Source organism: Zingiber officinale, chromosome 10B (assembly GCF_018446385.1).
Source record: "Zingiber officinale cultivar Zhangliang chromosome 10B, Zo_v1.1, whole genome shotgun sequence".
Lineage (NCBI taxonomy): Eukaryota > Viridiplantae > Streptophyta > Magnoliopsida > Zingiberales > Zingiberaceae > Zingiber > Zingiber officinale.
Window position 1 is genome coordinate 7,569,063 of NC_056005.1, and position 16,885 is coordinate 7,585,947.

Genomic DNA, 16,885 nt, shown 5'->3' on the forward strand with positions numbered 1-16,885 from the left:
GACTACATGCTTGGACTTACACCGCCAAGACTCATCCTTGGACTTTCCTCTTTTGTCAAGATCACACTTAGACTTTCCTTGTTATACCTGTATCCTGCACACTCATAATGCATATCAAATACAACAATAAACCTAACTTAAACCTTTGCCTAAACATCAAAACATAGGGCACCTAGATTGCTCCAACACTACGACCATCTTGAGCTTCTCCTATTTGTTGGGACCAAATATGTGGCTAGAGAGGGGGGTGAATAGCTCGGCGCGTGCTCGGTGCTTGACGTTGCTTGTTTCTTCGAAGATGTGCAGCGAAAATACAAGAAAAAAAAACATACAACGCTAACACTTGGGATTTTACTTGGTATCCACCTCACAAGAGGTGACTAGTCCAAGGATCCACACACACACACACCTCCACTAATAAACACTCCTTTTCGGTAACTACCGAAGGCGGAGAAGCCCTACAAGTTCACACTACAAGAAGAAAGGGAAAGGATACACAAATACAAGCACAAGCTTACAATGAGTATAGAAACTCTAACCCTAGATTTCTTCTTCAGCTGTAGATCCGCCTCTTGACTTGGAAAAACCTCCAAGAACCTTCAAGAACTGGCGATCTGAACTTTGTGGAGAAGCTGTGGAGTCGCTGAGATGAATCGTATCAAGTCTCAGAAAAACTGTCGAAGGAATCGAGCGCATGTAGCTAAAAACGACGCCAACGGTCGGATCTCGATCGATTAGATTGCTCCCAATCGATCGGGGAGGCTTTGGATCGATCGATCCAGAGCGCCTCTGTGCTCTCAGGAATTGCTTGGATCGATCGGCTGATCGATCCAAGGCTTATCGTGCAAAGATCGCACTCCACTGATCGATTGAGGACTCTGGATCGATCCAGGGCTATCCTGTGCGATCGTGCACTCGTCCCAATCGATCCACTGATCGATTGGGAGGAGACTTGTTGCGAAGACTCCCCAATCGATCGGCCGATCGATTGAGCATGATCCAATCGATCGGCTGATCGATCCAGATCTTGGTTTTTGCCTAAAACCAAGTCCAAAGTCTCCTTAACCAACCTCCAGTCAACCATGACTTGTTGGTACATAAAACCTAGCATCCGGTCACCCTTGACCAGCTAGGACTCTCTCACCAAGTGTCTGGTCAATCTCTTTGACCCACTTGGACTTTTCTCTTCTTGCCAAGTATCCGGTCAATCTCTTTGACCCACTTGGACTTTTCTCTTCTTGCCAAGTATCCGGTCAATCTCTTTGACCCACTTGGACTTTTCTCTTTTTGCCAAGTATCCGGTCAATCCCTTTGACCTACTTGGACTTTTCTCTTCTTGCCAAGTATCCGGTCAATCCCTTTGACCTACTTGGACTTTTCTTCTCTTGCCAAGTATCCGGTCAATCCCTTTGACCTACTTGGACTTTCACCAGATGTCTGGTCACCCTTAACCCATCTGGATTTCCCCCGTGCCTGGCTTCACTCACCAGGACTTCCATTCTACCTAGCTTCACTCACTAGGACTTCTCTTCTGCCTGGCTTCACTCACCAGGACTTTCACCTAGCTTCACTCACTAGGATTTTCACCTGGCTTCACTCACCAGGATTTTCACCTGGCTTCACTCACCAGGATTTTCTTCTGCCTAGCTTCACTCACCAGGACTTTCCTTCTGCCTAACATCCTAGTTAGGACTTCCTAGTCAAGTATCTGGTCAACCTTGACCTACTTGACTCTTCTTCAACCAACCTGATCAGACCTTGATCAGAGGGGAATTACACCAAACAATCTCCCCAAATGAACAACTGCATTGTCAAACATCGAAACCCAAACCTAGACTCAAGCTTGGTCAACCAGGTCAACCTTGACCTGAGAGATATTGCACCAACAATCTCCCCCTTTTTGATGTTTGACAATACCTCATTTAAGTTAGGCTAATCTCATAGCCTAAACCTCCTTCATGCCACTAGGTAATGAAAACATAAGTTAAACCCTACATTCTCCCCCTAAGAGGGCAAACTCCCTCTTAGATAATGAAGGCTTAACTTAAACCCTTTCATTCTCCCCCTATTGGCACACATCAAATACACACATGCCTCATCTTTGGGCACACATCAACAAATTCACTTGTTGAAAAACTCTCCCCTTTGAGAGTTGCTCATCGTTGTTCACAACTTCACTCATTGTGATTAACACGATAATGAAAGTCTCATACCCTTCATTATCCTTAACCCTACATTCTCCTATTAATGTAGTCAAATGCCCATCCTCGAGCATTTTTTACCTTAAACCAATTGAACCATGACGATATCCACTCCCCATTCAAGTTCAAACGCTCAACCTTGAGCATGTTCTGAAAAGAAGGTTAACCACCTCCCAAGGTTCATGAAAAATAGTTTTCATGTCTTTAAAGAGTCACTCCCCCTAAAGACACGGTGGTAACTTCTGTCATTGCACCAACAATGACTTAGAATCCCTAAACCTTTAGGAAACCCAAATTTAGAAGTTTTGAGGTTCAAATATTCAATATTTGAAGCAAACCTTAACCTAAACATCTACTTAGTCTCCCTTAACCAATTCATCCTTGTTTTCAACATGAAAACACCCTTTTTATGTATACAAATATACTTTTAAGGGTTTGGAATGGTTACCTAGACTAACCATGGTTCAAAAATGCTGAAATCAGGCTTTACCAGCCAAAATCAGCAACTTTGATCGATTGGAGTTGGGTCCCAATCGATAGGACCATGCTGAATCGATCCACTGATCGATCCAGACGGCTTCTGTTCGCGAGAAGCCTGTTCTCAATCGATCGTCCGATCGATTGAGACCCTTCAATCGATCGGGTGATCGATTGAGGTCTGATAATTGCTGAAAAGTTCATTTCAGTCAACTTCAGAACCCCTAGAAAATTATACAAAATTTCAAAAATCATAAAAATTTGTGTAGACATTATTTAGGGTATATATTTTCAAGGAAAAATAGTTTTCTAAGAAAATACATCATATTTTCAAAGATTGACACCAACTAGAGAACTTGCTAAAATTTTAGTGTTTTCTTCTAATTTGTACTCAACTATTCAATGATGACTACTATCAAAAGATAGTCTTCATCAAGGTTTTCCAAAAGCATTTTAAAATGATTTTCAAAACCAATATCCCACCATGTTCCTTGGGCTTAATGCACATGACTTGTACATTAGTTTTCCCAATGATGGGAAAACACATAACTATGTGTTTTGATGAACTTAAAAACTCAAAAGAATGCACTAAATCAACATCTTGAGTTTTGTTCATCATCCTAACATCTTACTTGTATCTACCGTACACAAAACACGTACAAGTCATCTTATAGGTCTTTGTGAGATGTAAAATTTGGTTTTGCCCTAATCTAAGGATCATGCATATCTATCTAGGCATTTTGTGGATATTGAACATCCACCTAGGATGTCACTTGTTGAAATCACTTATTGATAAATGTCATTTGTCCTTAATTTCAAAGAATTGAAGTTAGTCCATGATAATGTTATGGCATACATCAAAAAGAAATAATTTTCAAAAGAAAATTTCCTATAACTACATGATGTATGTGTGTCATGACATGGTATTTTTGTGTTTTTCATAATAAGACATGAGTGCAAACACAAATAGATAAATATGAGGTCATGGCATTTGATGGAAAGCAAAGCATGGCAAGTTAGCATAGATAAAATACCTAGATTACCTATCTAAGTAACCTTAACCCTTAGCTCACTTTAAATCTAACCTAGATTGCCCAAAGTGCTTCCAGACAATGCCAAAGTCTAAATTGGCATTTCTAATCCTCTTGATTAATTTATGCCAATTGAAACTAATCATATTCCTCAAGTGTTGGCATATTTCATTTTTCCACGGGAGTAGCACTTTAAACTAAGGCCCGGATTGCCTTTAATCTCTTACGAACGTACCGCACTCCCAACTTGGTAGTTCTTATGATTTTCCTAAATTGTGCCAATTAAGATTAAAATCACTATTTCCAAAATTAGGCACATTTTACTCTTCTAAGGAGTAAATGATATATCTATATCATTTTCAAAAGTTAATAATACCCTTGAAAATGCTCCTTGATTGTCAACTTCTTCATGAGTAGGTTAGCTACCCTTTCACTTAGAGTTGACACTCTCTAACCCATTTATGGGGTAGAGAAGATGCTCCTAGGAACCCAAAACCTATTGGTGCTCCTTGGATGCTCTAGGTACTCACTAGGGATAACTTCCCTAGATACCTTCCTAGTGACCTTGTTTGACTTCTTAGAAGCCTTGGTCACATTTTCTAGGTCAACCCTAGGAATTGCTTCCGTTGTAACCTTTTTTGTGACTTTCTTGGACTTCTTAGAAGTCTTAGTCACATTTGTTGCAAAAATACTCTTAGGGATGATCTTCCTAGTATTCTTGACTTGACCACTAGACCTAGGGTTTGTTCCATAACTATATGGAACTCTATGATAAGTAGGTACATCCTTTTTGGTTTTAGGTTTGTATCCCAAACCTTTATGACCATTTGATGACTTTGATACTTCTAGACCTAGGTTTTGACTCTTTGACCCTTGTGTCATATTTGTGATTTTTCTAAGAGTCCTCTCTAATTTGTCAAGTCTTGATCTCAAGACTTGATTTTCCTTCCATAATTCTTCAACCTTAGGTTTTTCACTAAAACCTTGATTTTTCTTCTTCTCAGGCAAATACCTAGAATCCTTAAGGTTCTTGCCTAAATTCGTATCTACCTTTCTAAACCTAGGTTGAGAGGTTTTAGCATGATAAGCTACATGATTTTCCTTAACTTTATCATGCCCCCTATTTTCATGGTAAATAGCATTAAAATGATATAAATTTGAACTAGCATGCTTTTTACCATTATTTAAAGGGGTAGGCTCAATAAATATTACCTTCCTTTTTACCTTAGAAGCTCCCCCTTGAGTTGAGCTTCCTCCTTGAGCCTTGACTGCCTTCTTCCCGTTAGGACATTGACTCCGATAGTGTCCCTTTTGATTGCAAGAGAAACACACAATTTGCTCCTTGCTCTTCTTGGTTCCGGGAGCGGTCTCCTTGGGCTTCTCCTTGCCCTTTTGTGTCACTTGACCCTTCTTCTTGGATAATTTAGGGCATTTACTTTTGTAATGCCCTTTTTCCCTACACTCAAAACAAATGATATGACTTTTATTATTAATTGAACTATTTATACCTTCTTGTGTAGGGGTGGCACTTGGTCCTCCATGTGATGTGAATGTAGAGGCTTCCTCTTGATCCGATAGTGATGCTCCTCCATTAGATTTGACTTGACTTGTGGAGGTGGAAGCTACTTCATCCTCTTCTCCTCTTGACCCGGATATGGAGGCTTTTTCTTGCTCTGGTGTCAATGATCTACATTCCCCCTCAATCCTAGAGGTGGAGGCTTCTTCTTCATCATCCTCTTATACATGAAACAAGGAATATGCTCCTTCCTTGCTCTTTTGGTTGCATTCCTTTGAGGATGAAGCTTCTTGGACTTCTTCTTCGGAAGTTGAGCATCTCTCAACTTCGGAATTCTCCTCCTCTTGGTCTTCTTCCAATGAGTCGCCCTCTTTGGATTTTTCTTGGGTTGGTACAGTGGAGAGGATCTCATGAATTGATGTCAACTTGCTCCAAAGCTCCTTAGCATCCTTGAATTCTCCAATTTGAGCCAAAATGTAGCTAGGCAATAAGTTGACCAAAAGCTTGGTCACTTTATCATTTGCCTCGCTCCTTTGAATCTGCTCTTTGCTCCATTTGCTTTTCTTGAGGACTTTTCCCTTGGAGTTTGTTGGAGCTTCGAAGCCTTCCATAAGAGTAAACCATTGCTCTATCTCTACCATCAAGAAACTCTCGATCCTTGATTTCCAAAGATCGAAGCTTGTAGATGTGTATGGTGGAGCCACCCTTGTGTCAAATCCAAGTCCATCTTGGAATTGCATCTTGAAGTTGAGCTTCTTGAATTCTTTGACTTTAATGAATTTGTTCCAACTTCTTCACCCTCTAGCTTTGCTTGTTTTGTTTGCCCCTTCCGGCGATGATTCCGGTGAAGAGCGACCTCGCTCTGATACCACTTGTTGGGACCAAATATGTAGCTAGAGGGGGGGTGAATAGCTCGGCGCGTGCTCGGTGCTTGACGTTGCTTGTTTCTTCGAAGATGTGCAGCAGAAATACAAGAAACAAAAACATACAACGCTAACACTTGGGATTTTACTTGGTATCCACCTCACAAGAGGTGACTAGTCCAAGGATCAACACACACACACACCTCCACTAATAAACACTCCTTTTTGGTAACTACCGAAGGCGGAGAAGCCCTACAAGTTCACACTACAAGAAGAAAGGGAAAGGATATACAAATACAAGCACAAGCTTACAATGAGTATAGAAACCCTAACCCTAGCTTTCTTCTTTAGCTGTAGATCCGCCTCTTGACTTGGAAAAACCTCCAAGAACCTTCAAGAACTGGCGATCTGAACTTTGTGGAGAAGCTGTGGAGTCGCTGAGATGAATTGTATCAAGTCTCGGAAAAACTGCCGAAGGAATCGAGCGCCTGCAGCTAAAAACGACGCCATCGGTCGGATCCCGATCGATTGGATTGCTCCCAATCGATCGGGGAGGCTTTGGATCGATCGACTGATCGATCCAGAGTGCCTCTGTGCTCTCAGGAATTGCTTGGATCGATCGGCTGATCGATCCAAGGCTTATCGTGCGAAGATCGCACTCCCCAATCGATCCACTGATCGATTGAGGACTCTGGATTGATCCACTGATCAATCCAGGGCTGTTCTGTGCGATCGTGCACTCGTCCCAATCGATCCACTGATCGATTGGGAGGAGACTTGTCGCGAAGACTCCCCAATCGATCGGTCGATCGATTGAGCATGATCCAATCGATCGGTTGATCAATCCAGATCTTGGTTTTTGCCTAAAACCAAGTCCAAAGCCCCCTTAACCAACCTTCAGTCAACCATGACTTGTTGGTACATAAAACCTAGCATCCGGTCACCCTTGACCAGCTAGGACTCTCTCACCAAGTGTCTGGTCAATCCCTTTGACTCACTTGGACTTTTCTCTTCTTGCCAAGTATCTGGTCAATCCCTTTGACCTACTTGGACTTTTCTCTTCTTGCTAAGTATCCGGTCAATCCCTTTGACCTACTTGGACTTTTCTTCTCTTGCTAAGTATCCGGTCAATCCCTTTGACCTACTTGGACTTTCACCAGATGTCTGGTCACCCTTGACTCATCTGGATTTCCCCCGTGCCTGACTTCACTCACCAGGACTTCCATTCTGTCTAGCTCCACTCACTAGGACTTCTCTTCTGCCTGGCTTCACTCACCAGGACTTTCATCTAGCTTCACTCACTAGGATTTTCACCTGGCTTCACTCACCAGGATTTTCTTCTGTCTGGCTTCACTCACCAGGACTTTCTTTCTGCCTAACATCCCAGTTAGGACTTCCCAGTCAAGTATCTGGTCAACCTTGACCTACTTGACTCTTCTTCAACCAACCTGATCAGACCCTGATCAGAGGGGAATTGCACCAAACAATCTCCCCAAATGAACAACTGCATTGTCAAACATCGAAACTCAAACCTAGACTCAAGCTTGGTCAACCAGGTCAACCTTGACCTGAGAGATATTGCACCAACACTATTCATACCCGATCGGGACAGAGGGTGCTACACGACAACAAGGTCAGGGAATTGTAACCGTCTGTCAGAGAATAACTACTGTATGTCAGGAAATATTCTAACGGTATGCGATCATCTGCGAATAGAACCTTCTTGTAGCCTACAAAAGGGTGTCACGCGTCCTCCATCATCGGACAGGTTCTAACACCTGGCATTCCCTGACATCAATCAGACTCCAGGACACGCACTGTTATATAAAAAGGGAGGTCCTCTCTCTTACACAGGTATGCTCTCTAGCACATTCGCACTTGTCTTGTACTTTTCTTTCTCATTCCTACACTGTTCTTCTGGAAAAAAAAGTACCTGACTTGAGCGTTGGAGGGTCTGCTCCGGGAATTTTTTCCCTGATTTCTATCTTCTAACGTTCCGTGTACTTATCTGAGTGTGCGCAGAACTCAAGTACCGCCAGCTCAATCATCGTCGTTCGTCAGCACCACGTGAGGGTCCATTCTTATAGGCGCATACGATAAGGATGTCCTAGTCGCCTCTCTGTCAACGCCAATAATAACTCATTCGATTTTCATCTTACTCATATTACAAACAGGATCAAGCATACTTAAGAGCAAGGATAGCAAGCCGTCCACGTCCTCCAGCAAAAGCAGCAAAAGAAGGCGCGTAATAGATCAATCAATGGATATTTTTGTATCAATTGGATTGATTGAATGACAAATGAGCCAAGCTGATTGAATGGCACTTTAGTGAATTTAATCGAAAGATTATACTAGAGATTCTTTGGTAGATTTTGAAAGAAAGAATTCCAGTATTTTTATGTAATCTAAAGTAAAACATTTTGATAAATAAATCAAGCACTTATTATTGTTCACATGAGCTCTTAGTTGGTCGTGTTCTCGGAAAGCTCAAAGGCCAAAGCCGGAGGGACAGGAGAAGCATCCCGCCATTATTAAGCGCCCCGTCAGTTCCCAAAACTTAGGATTCCAAATCTCTGTGTTCCCTCATTTGTCTGCACTCGATGGTCACGGGGTGAGCAAATAAAGTGGAACCGTGAACTTGACTCCCCCAGAGCTTTCCTAGGAACAGATGAAAGAAGAGCAATCCGCAAAGCAAGTCTTGTGAGACTTCGCAGGTTGTTTGTTCTCAGAACTCAGCTAAAGTACCCACGCCGTTTCTTGAATCATTGCCGCCAATGCAGATTCCTTCAATTTTCTACTCGAGCTGTTCTTTGTTTCTGCTCAATGCTCATCATCGTACTCGATCATTATCGTTGGTCACAGATTGTAATGGCCCACTAGAACAGTGGATCAGATTCCACATTCTGCCAAATAAAATTAACAAACCCTTAAACTACAAGCCATACGTAACTTTGGAACTTTTGTGGGAGAAGAAGAAAACTAAAAATAAGGTTGGCAAATGGCAATGGCATGATGAGCTGCAGCAGTTTTGTCTGTAGTAATGTGTACACTAAGGCAAGGTAATTAAGGTGATGCCGGGCACCTGTTTGTTCTTTTCCCTCGAGTATAATAATGGCGGTCTACTATGCTATCACTCTGGGCTGTGTATGTGACAGACGGATTATTTGGCAGATTTCGGACGACCAGCCCACAAAAATTCAACACCTCCTTTTTCTTCTGAGGGTCTTGCTGTCTTGTGACTCATTCCCTATCCTCCTTCCCCGTTCAGTGGTTCTCGCAACTTTCCCTCCACTGGTAGCATCTCCCTCCCCTTGAAGGGGCAAAGAGAGGGAATAGGAGGGGGGAGGGTAGGAGTGAGATCTGAGACAAGGGGGGAAGGTTACCACTAAGCATGGTAGTCCAGAACTCACCGCATTCCATAGGAGTCTTTTTGCTGCTGGCTTTTCTCCTTCGAGTGGCACAATGTGGTGTAACCTATGACAGGAAGGCCATCATCATCAATGGGCAGAGGAGGATCCTCATCTCTGGTTCCATTCACTACCCTAGGAGTACGCCTGAGGCAAGTTCTCCTCTCGGCCTCTACCTATCTTTAGCTTTTGTTTTATGACTAAAAGGAGAAATTTTGGGGTGAATTTGGGATGGACATTGTTGTTTTGGTGGCTCAGATGTGGGAAGAACTCGTTCAGAAAGCGAAGGATGGAGGCTTGGATGTTATACAGACCTATGTCTTCTGGAATGGACACGAGCCTTCACCGGGCGCTGTAATCCATGACCTTTCTTTTCCAGTTCTATGGTTTTCGTTTTGTTTTTCTGCTATTAGCGTTTGCTGATGTCTCCTGGACTGATTGGTTTGTATTCTTTCGCAGTACAATTTTGAGGGCAGGTATGATTTGCTGAGGTTTGTCAAGACAGTCCAGAGAGCGGGGCTGTATGTGCACCTTCGAATCGGGCCTTATGTCTGTGCAGAGTGGAACTTTGGGTATCCACTACGACTCTGGAAGAGTTGTTTCTTTGATTTCGCCTGTAACCTATTCATGATATGTTCACTTCTTCCTTATTGTTGTTTCTCCATTTGTTTAGTGGATTTCCAGTCTGGTTAAAGTATGTTCCAGGAATCAGCTTCAGAACAGATAATGAGCCCTTCAAGGTCCTTTCTTCACTATAACCTCCAGTGAATTTTGAATGTCTTTCTATGGTGACTCTGAATGCTTCCACAATTCAAAATAAAGGGTTGCTATTTTATTTGCTTTTGAAGTATGACAATATTTGCAGATGGCTATGCAAGGTTTTACACAAAAAATTGTTGAGATGATGAAGAGTGAATCACTTTTTGCCTCCCAGGGTGGTCCAATCATACTTTCACAGGCATGTACCTTGCAGTTAACGAAAGGCTGCTAGATTTTCTCTAGTGCCTTGCATGTTCTGTTTGCTTAATGTCAAATTTCTGCTCCTATCCCTTTCTTTCACGAGGAGATTAGAATGATCTTTTTGTTGCCATTTTCTGATCATAAGTTCATTGGGTGCAGATTGAGAATGAGTATGGGCCTGAAAGTAGGGCATTTGGGTCTGCTGGCCAGTCATATGTGAATTGGGCTGCTGAAATGGCTCTTGGGTTAAATACAGGTGTACCATGGGTCATGTGCAAGGAGGATGATGCCCCAGATCCAATGGTGGGTAGTTTTTAATCAAGCAAATATAAATTTGTTTTTTTGCCATGTATTTATTGTGTTTTATTCACTTTCTGAATGTACTGATTTGTTGTCAGCCCGTCTTGTGGATTTATTTCTAGCAAATATACTTCGTCTGTCATCTGTTTTATTTGCCATCTTCTTGATTACATTTCGGGAACAAATTCAGGTTGCTGTTTTGCTTTGTCATAAGGCTCACATGCAGTCAGGATTTGGTTCCCTTAACTTAGACAGAGCTTCATGGACTTCATTATTTTGACTATATTCTTTAAAATAGGAACCAGAAATATGATTCAGTTTTACAAACCAAGTAATCAATTCTAGGAACAATTCTCTGACTTGATACATAAGCTCCTGATTTTATTGGTAAGTTTGAACTTCAGACATGTTTGTAATGTTCTAGATTCAAAATCTTAAGCGAAAAAGTTGCAATGGATAATCAATTTCTTCATAAAATAATTGATGATACATCTCTCAACTACTTCCTGATTGTTTTGTCTTACCTTTTATTTAGAATTTTTAATCACACATTTCTCAAAAACAATGAATGTGGAGCATTGTAGTTGATTTAACTTAGACGATTACCTTTTATTGTTTTGACACTTTCATCCCCATAGACGTGATAGAAATTTCTTCTCCTTTTTCTTGTCCTGATTCTATTATCTATAATCTCTGAATATCTTTTACACATTGCTACAGATAAATACATGTAATGGCTTCTACTGTGATACTTTTACTCCAAATAGGCCTTATAAGCCTCTAATGTGGACTGAAGCTTGGAGTGGATGGTATGTTACTCTAGAAAATTGTAGCTGTCATGTTATCCCAATATTTTGCACAAATCTAATAAAAAGTTCTAATAGTGTTTGGTTTTTGCAGAATATATGTGTTAAGTTTTCGGATTAATATTATCACATATATTGCTGCTAAACCCTATCCACAAAGACACAATTGCAGGAGCTAATTGTAAAAGTTATCTTATCTCCGTATGATCACCACAGGTTTACAGAGTTTGGGGGAGCTATCCATCATCGACCAGTTGAAGATCTGGCATTCTCTGTGGCACGCTTTATACAAAAGGGTGGCTCATTCATCAACTATTACATGGTTAGACTATCGCACATTTAAAATTGCCTTTTTGTTTTGGCATGTCTGGGTATCTTCAAGAATACTTCATTTGACACATTTTTTGCTTCTAAATAAAGTATCATGGAGGAACTAACTTTGGGCGCACAGCTGGAGGGCCCTTTGTCACAACCAGCTATGATTATGATGCTCCAATTGATGAATATGGTATTTCTCATTCTATTTCCAACTTTGGTCTTCCATTTCCAGTCTGCTGCGTCTTCTACATTCCATGAGAGATATACTTGGATAATATTTACATAATGATTTTGGCACACTTCACTTTATTTGCATTATTTAGCTTGAAGATCAAGAAAACAATTCATCATCTCTGATTATGGCCCAGTGGACAAAACAGACTAAAGCTTTTCTTTTTGGGTTTTGATAAGTTATGGTTTTCTGAGGCTATAAAAAATTGAACTAGAACTCCTTATTGGTAAATATCGACTAAGACCTTATCGCTGTTAACTGAAATGGAATATTCTTATTTATCTGATAATTGTACATATTTGATAGATAGCCATTCATGACAAATGAGATCTGACTTTTGAATAATGTCAGTTAATTAAATCTATAAACTGATAACAGAATAAAATTTCAAACTTGGCCAAATGACCTGGTTGTACATGGATCCCAGGTATTAGAATCTTAGTTGAGTTCACTCTCTGATGCATGAACTATCATTTATGATACTGCAAGATGGCATTCAAGAATTTGCTCAATCTTGAAAGCTGCACAGACTAATTTTTATTCCTAAGCAACTAGTTAACATTTTCTTTTTGTTCTATTAGTTCACTTTAAATTCATGGGATGAGACCATGATAAGTTGGCACGTCACAAGGCACAAATGAAAAAAGAACTAAACTTGCATCATTGTGGTTAACCCAAAATATGAATTGTCAGATTTCTTGTTGAAAACCTGAAGTATTTTTGTTTATTTTGCATGACAAATTCTCAGGACTGATCAGAGAACCTAAATATGGACATCTTAAGGAGCTCCACAGAGTCATTAAAATGTGTGAACAAGCTCTTGTTTCAGTTGACCCAGCTGTTACTTTTTTGGGAAGTCTTCAGCAGGTATGTTGAATTTCTCTTTAGCACAAGGCCAACCTCTTATTTATTTGTTGGTGCTACTGAATTTGGATATGTTATTTTCATTGTGCCGCAGGCTCATGTGTTTAGCTCCCAACCCGGAGTTTGTGTAGCTTTCCTTGCAAACTACAATCCAAAGTCTTTTGCCAGGGTAATGTTCAATAACAAGCACTATAACCTACCACCTTGGTCAATCAGCATTTTGCCTGACTGCAGAAATGTGGTGTTCAACACTGCTATGGTAAGTGGATTAGCTATAAGTTCCTAGACTCTTTTACCAGATGATGTTGGAAGGTTTTGGTGAGCTAGGTCTTTATAATTTTACGCATAGAAGTAGACAGTAGTTTTAAGCCAATGACTTTACTCACATTTATGAATCGAAGCCATTATTTCTATTAAACTGTGGTTGTAAATCAGTGAATTTTATGGCACTGTTTCTGCAAATCATTTTTTTCTTTCTTTCCATAGGTTGGTGTTCAAACATCTCAAATGGAAATGTATCCAACTAAGTCTCAATCATTCATGTGGGAGCGGTACAATGAGGAAGTTGCTTCTTTGGAAGAAACTTCATTGATCACCGCAACTGGGTTGTTAGAGCAGATAAATATTACCAGAGATACATCTGATTATTTATGGTACATTACTAGGTATGATCTTTACCAACTGTCATCCCTATCCTAATTACACATTTGGGCATGCATTATGTAATTTTTGAATCTTTTTCAGTGTACAATCACATGTATGGTATATTTCCTATTGATATTAGAATCCATTTCAAGAATAAATTTTACCATGCTAAATAGATGAATCTATATATTATTATTATTATTTTCAGTGTTAATATCAATCCAACTGAAGGATTTTTAAGAAGTGGTGAGCTTCCTGTACTTACCGTCCAATCAGCTGGTCATGCGTTACATATTTTTATTAATGGACAACTCTCAGGTATATTAACATTTTGTGTGGTTTTAGAAGTATTAATCAATTGGTGAAGTTAAGAATTAAATAACATTTTCATGGCAGGTTCTGCTTATGGGGCCAGGGAAGATAGGAGGATCAAATTTTCTGGCAGTGTCAATCTTCGTGGTGGAAATAACAAAGTTGCATTGCTAAGTGTAGCTGTTGGATTACCAGTGAGTTATTTTTTATCATTAGTTTCCTCAACTTCAGAGTTTCACTACCTAAAAATGCACTACCAATGCTGAGCTTTTAGAAATCTTCTGCTGTTGTATTTTGAAGAATTCGGGCATCCATTATGAGTTGTGGAGCACAGGAGTCCTTGGTCCAGTGGTGTTACACGGGCTTAATGAAGGAAGTAGAGATTTGACATGGAATGAATGGTCATACCAGGTTTATTTACTCCACAATTTTCAAATGATTACATTCACATTCTAGTGTCAGGGCAGCAAAAGTAAACTTTTCTTTTCTTGCATTTGTAGGTTGGACTAAAAGGAGAAGCTATGAACCTAAACTCTTTGCAGGGTGATGCGTCGGTTGAATGGATGCCAGGTTCATTAGTAGTTCAAAACCAGCTGCCCTTGTCATGGTATAGGGTATGATCAAAATCTGACTGGCTCACAAGCTTGCAATTGCAATGTTTTTTTTGCATCTGTTTGATCTAGTAACATTTTTTTCAGGCATATTTTGATGCACCTGATGGGAATGAACCATTGGCTTTGGATATGGGTAGTATGGGGAAGGGACAAGCCTGGATAAATGGGCAAAGTATTGGAAGATACTGGACTGCTTTAGCACCAAATGGATATTGCAATTCATGCAGTTATGCAGGTTCATATCGAGCACCAAAATGTCAGAGTGGTTGTGGCCAACCAACTCAACGATGGTAACTTTGGCAAGAGTTGTACTATTTGGTTTCAACAATAAATATATTGAAATTCTTCAAGTAATAATCTAGCTTTAATTCAATATTGAAATTCTTCAAGTGATAATGCAACTGTAGTTCATTATTGTTCGACAGATCAAAATACAAGGAACTCATACTGTTAAACCCTTTCTTTGAGTTTACTTGAGCAATAAAGGCAAAGAGTCAACAAGATTCATAATTCTTTCGTTTGTTTTGATGCGATTGACTTGTGTTTGTGCCTCTGCCAATAAATGATTTTACTCGAAGTCCCTACTTTATTGGCACAGAGCAAAATCTGTCTGGTCTTTTAGTAGAAGTGTCTAATAAATGAAAAACCAATGGTAGGCCTTTGTCAAACAAAGGATACATTCACAATTTCTTTTAGTTTTTATAGAATTATAGAACTAAACTAGGTTTTAGTGATCATTTCAAAAATGGTAGTCAGTATTATTTGTTTCCCAAAAGGATGAGTTATATTGTTGATTTGCAGGTATCATGTGCCACGTTCCTGGTTACAGGCAACAAGAAATCTACTTGTAGTGTTCGAAGAACTTGGAGGCGATACAACAAAGATCTCATTAGTGAAGAGATCTGTTTCTACTGTTTGTGCTGATGTTTCTGAATTGCATCCCACACTGAAGAATTGGAAAATTGAGAGCTATGGTCAACCTGAAGAGCACCATGAACCAAAGGTCCATCTACAATGTGCCCCAGGACAATCTATATCAGAAATCATATTTGCCAGCTTTGGGACACCCCTCGGAACATGTCAAAATTTTCAACAGGGACCATGTCATTCACCAAATTCCTATGCCATCCTTGCAAAGGTTCCTATGCTTCTCATTTATCTCTCTCTTCTTTGGTATGCATGCCTACTCTTCTATACACGTATATTTGAGTTCATACTGCTGCAGCCCCTTATATAATTGACAGTAATAAGCTACATCACAATGTGCATAATGTTGGACATGTCTTTCTTCTTTGACGTGCAACTTCAACTTCAAGAGATCTCTTTGCTTCAACAACGATCTCTGCTTCACACTTTGAGATTTAACTGGATGTGGCTTCGATAGACAAATTTCTATAAACTAACTTATATAGAATATCTTGCGGCCTTAGAGAACACATACTTGAGATGTGTATTGCATCATCTTTTCCTAAAACAACACCACAATCCTTTGTCCAATAACATGTGTACATTGACCTAATAAACTCTAGTATACTACAGAAGAATAGGAAAACTACATCTATCTAGACTTATAGTTATTTACTGATGTATGAGTTGAATTATGTTTGCATCAAGTTTTTTTTAACATTTGCATCTCTTTTGAACAAATTAACTATTGAGCAGAGTTTTCTTTGGTCTCCTTTACTCCTTGCATTACTTGTTATATTTTAAAGTTTAATTCATTCAACTTCTAGTCTATCATATGGTTATTGTTTAGTCCTTCCTGTATATATGTTTCTTGAGAGGATACAACTATCTTCCTTCATATCACCTATTATACCTGACTGATGTTCCATTTGAACAGAGCTGCATTGGACAGGAGAAATGCGTGGTCGACATCTCCATCACCAACTTCGGTGGGGATCCCTGCCCAAATATCACCAAAAGAGTTGCAGTGGAAGCTAGATGCTCTACTGTTGCTCCCTCAATACCTTGAGCATCATAAATTACCAATGCAGGAATTCTTGTTTTGCTTCCCCAGAATTCCAAGAAAAAAAAAATCAACCCAAGTGTAAAGTGTTTGGTTTTATTGTGTGCTAGTTTGATGTAGAAGATTAGGATTGAGCAATTCCTCTAATTCTTCTCCCAGGACTCTTACGGTCACTGGTCCTCCCGCATGCAATCCCAAATTAGAGCATGCCAGAATGGAGAGCGAGAGGAAAGCAAATCTATTAGTTGTTTGCTTTCAATGATCACTTATTCATGTTCTTATTGTATCGAAGTTGCCATTTATACATTTATTTTCTTTTGTGATTGTATTTGTATGATTTCAGTTTTCGTTTCTGATCTATATATTCTTT

At 39.9% G+C, this 16,885-nt stretch overlaps 1 protein-coding gene across 1 annotated transcript; it reads left to right on the plus strand.

Moving 5' to 3' along the window:
- Positions 1-9,288: 9,288 nt before the first annotated feature.
- Positions 9,289-16,857, plus strand: LOC122029561 (beta-galactosidase 5-like). The gene is made up of 19 exons (XM_042588601.1): positions 9,289-9,647; positions 9,754-9,849; positions 9,955-10,067; positions 10,169-10,235; positions 10,361-10,453; positions 10,615-10,758; positions 11,476-11,564; positions 11,778-11,883; positions 11,982-12,069; positions 12,860-12,978; positions 13,070-13,234; positions 13,462-13,640; positions 13,829-13,938; positions 14,017-14,126; positions 14,233-14,343; positions 14,433-14,546; positions 14,631-14,836; positions 15,348-15,684; positions 16,390-16,857. The coding sequence occupies exons 1-19, from the start codon at positions 9,480-9,482 to the stop codon at positions 16,519-16,521; spliced, it is 2,547 nt and encodes an 848-aa protein (XP_042444535.1). The 5' UTR covers positions 9,289-9,479; the 3' UTR covers positions 16,522-16,857.
- The last annotated feature ends 28 nt before the right edge of the window (positions 16,858-16,885 follow it).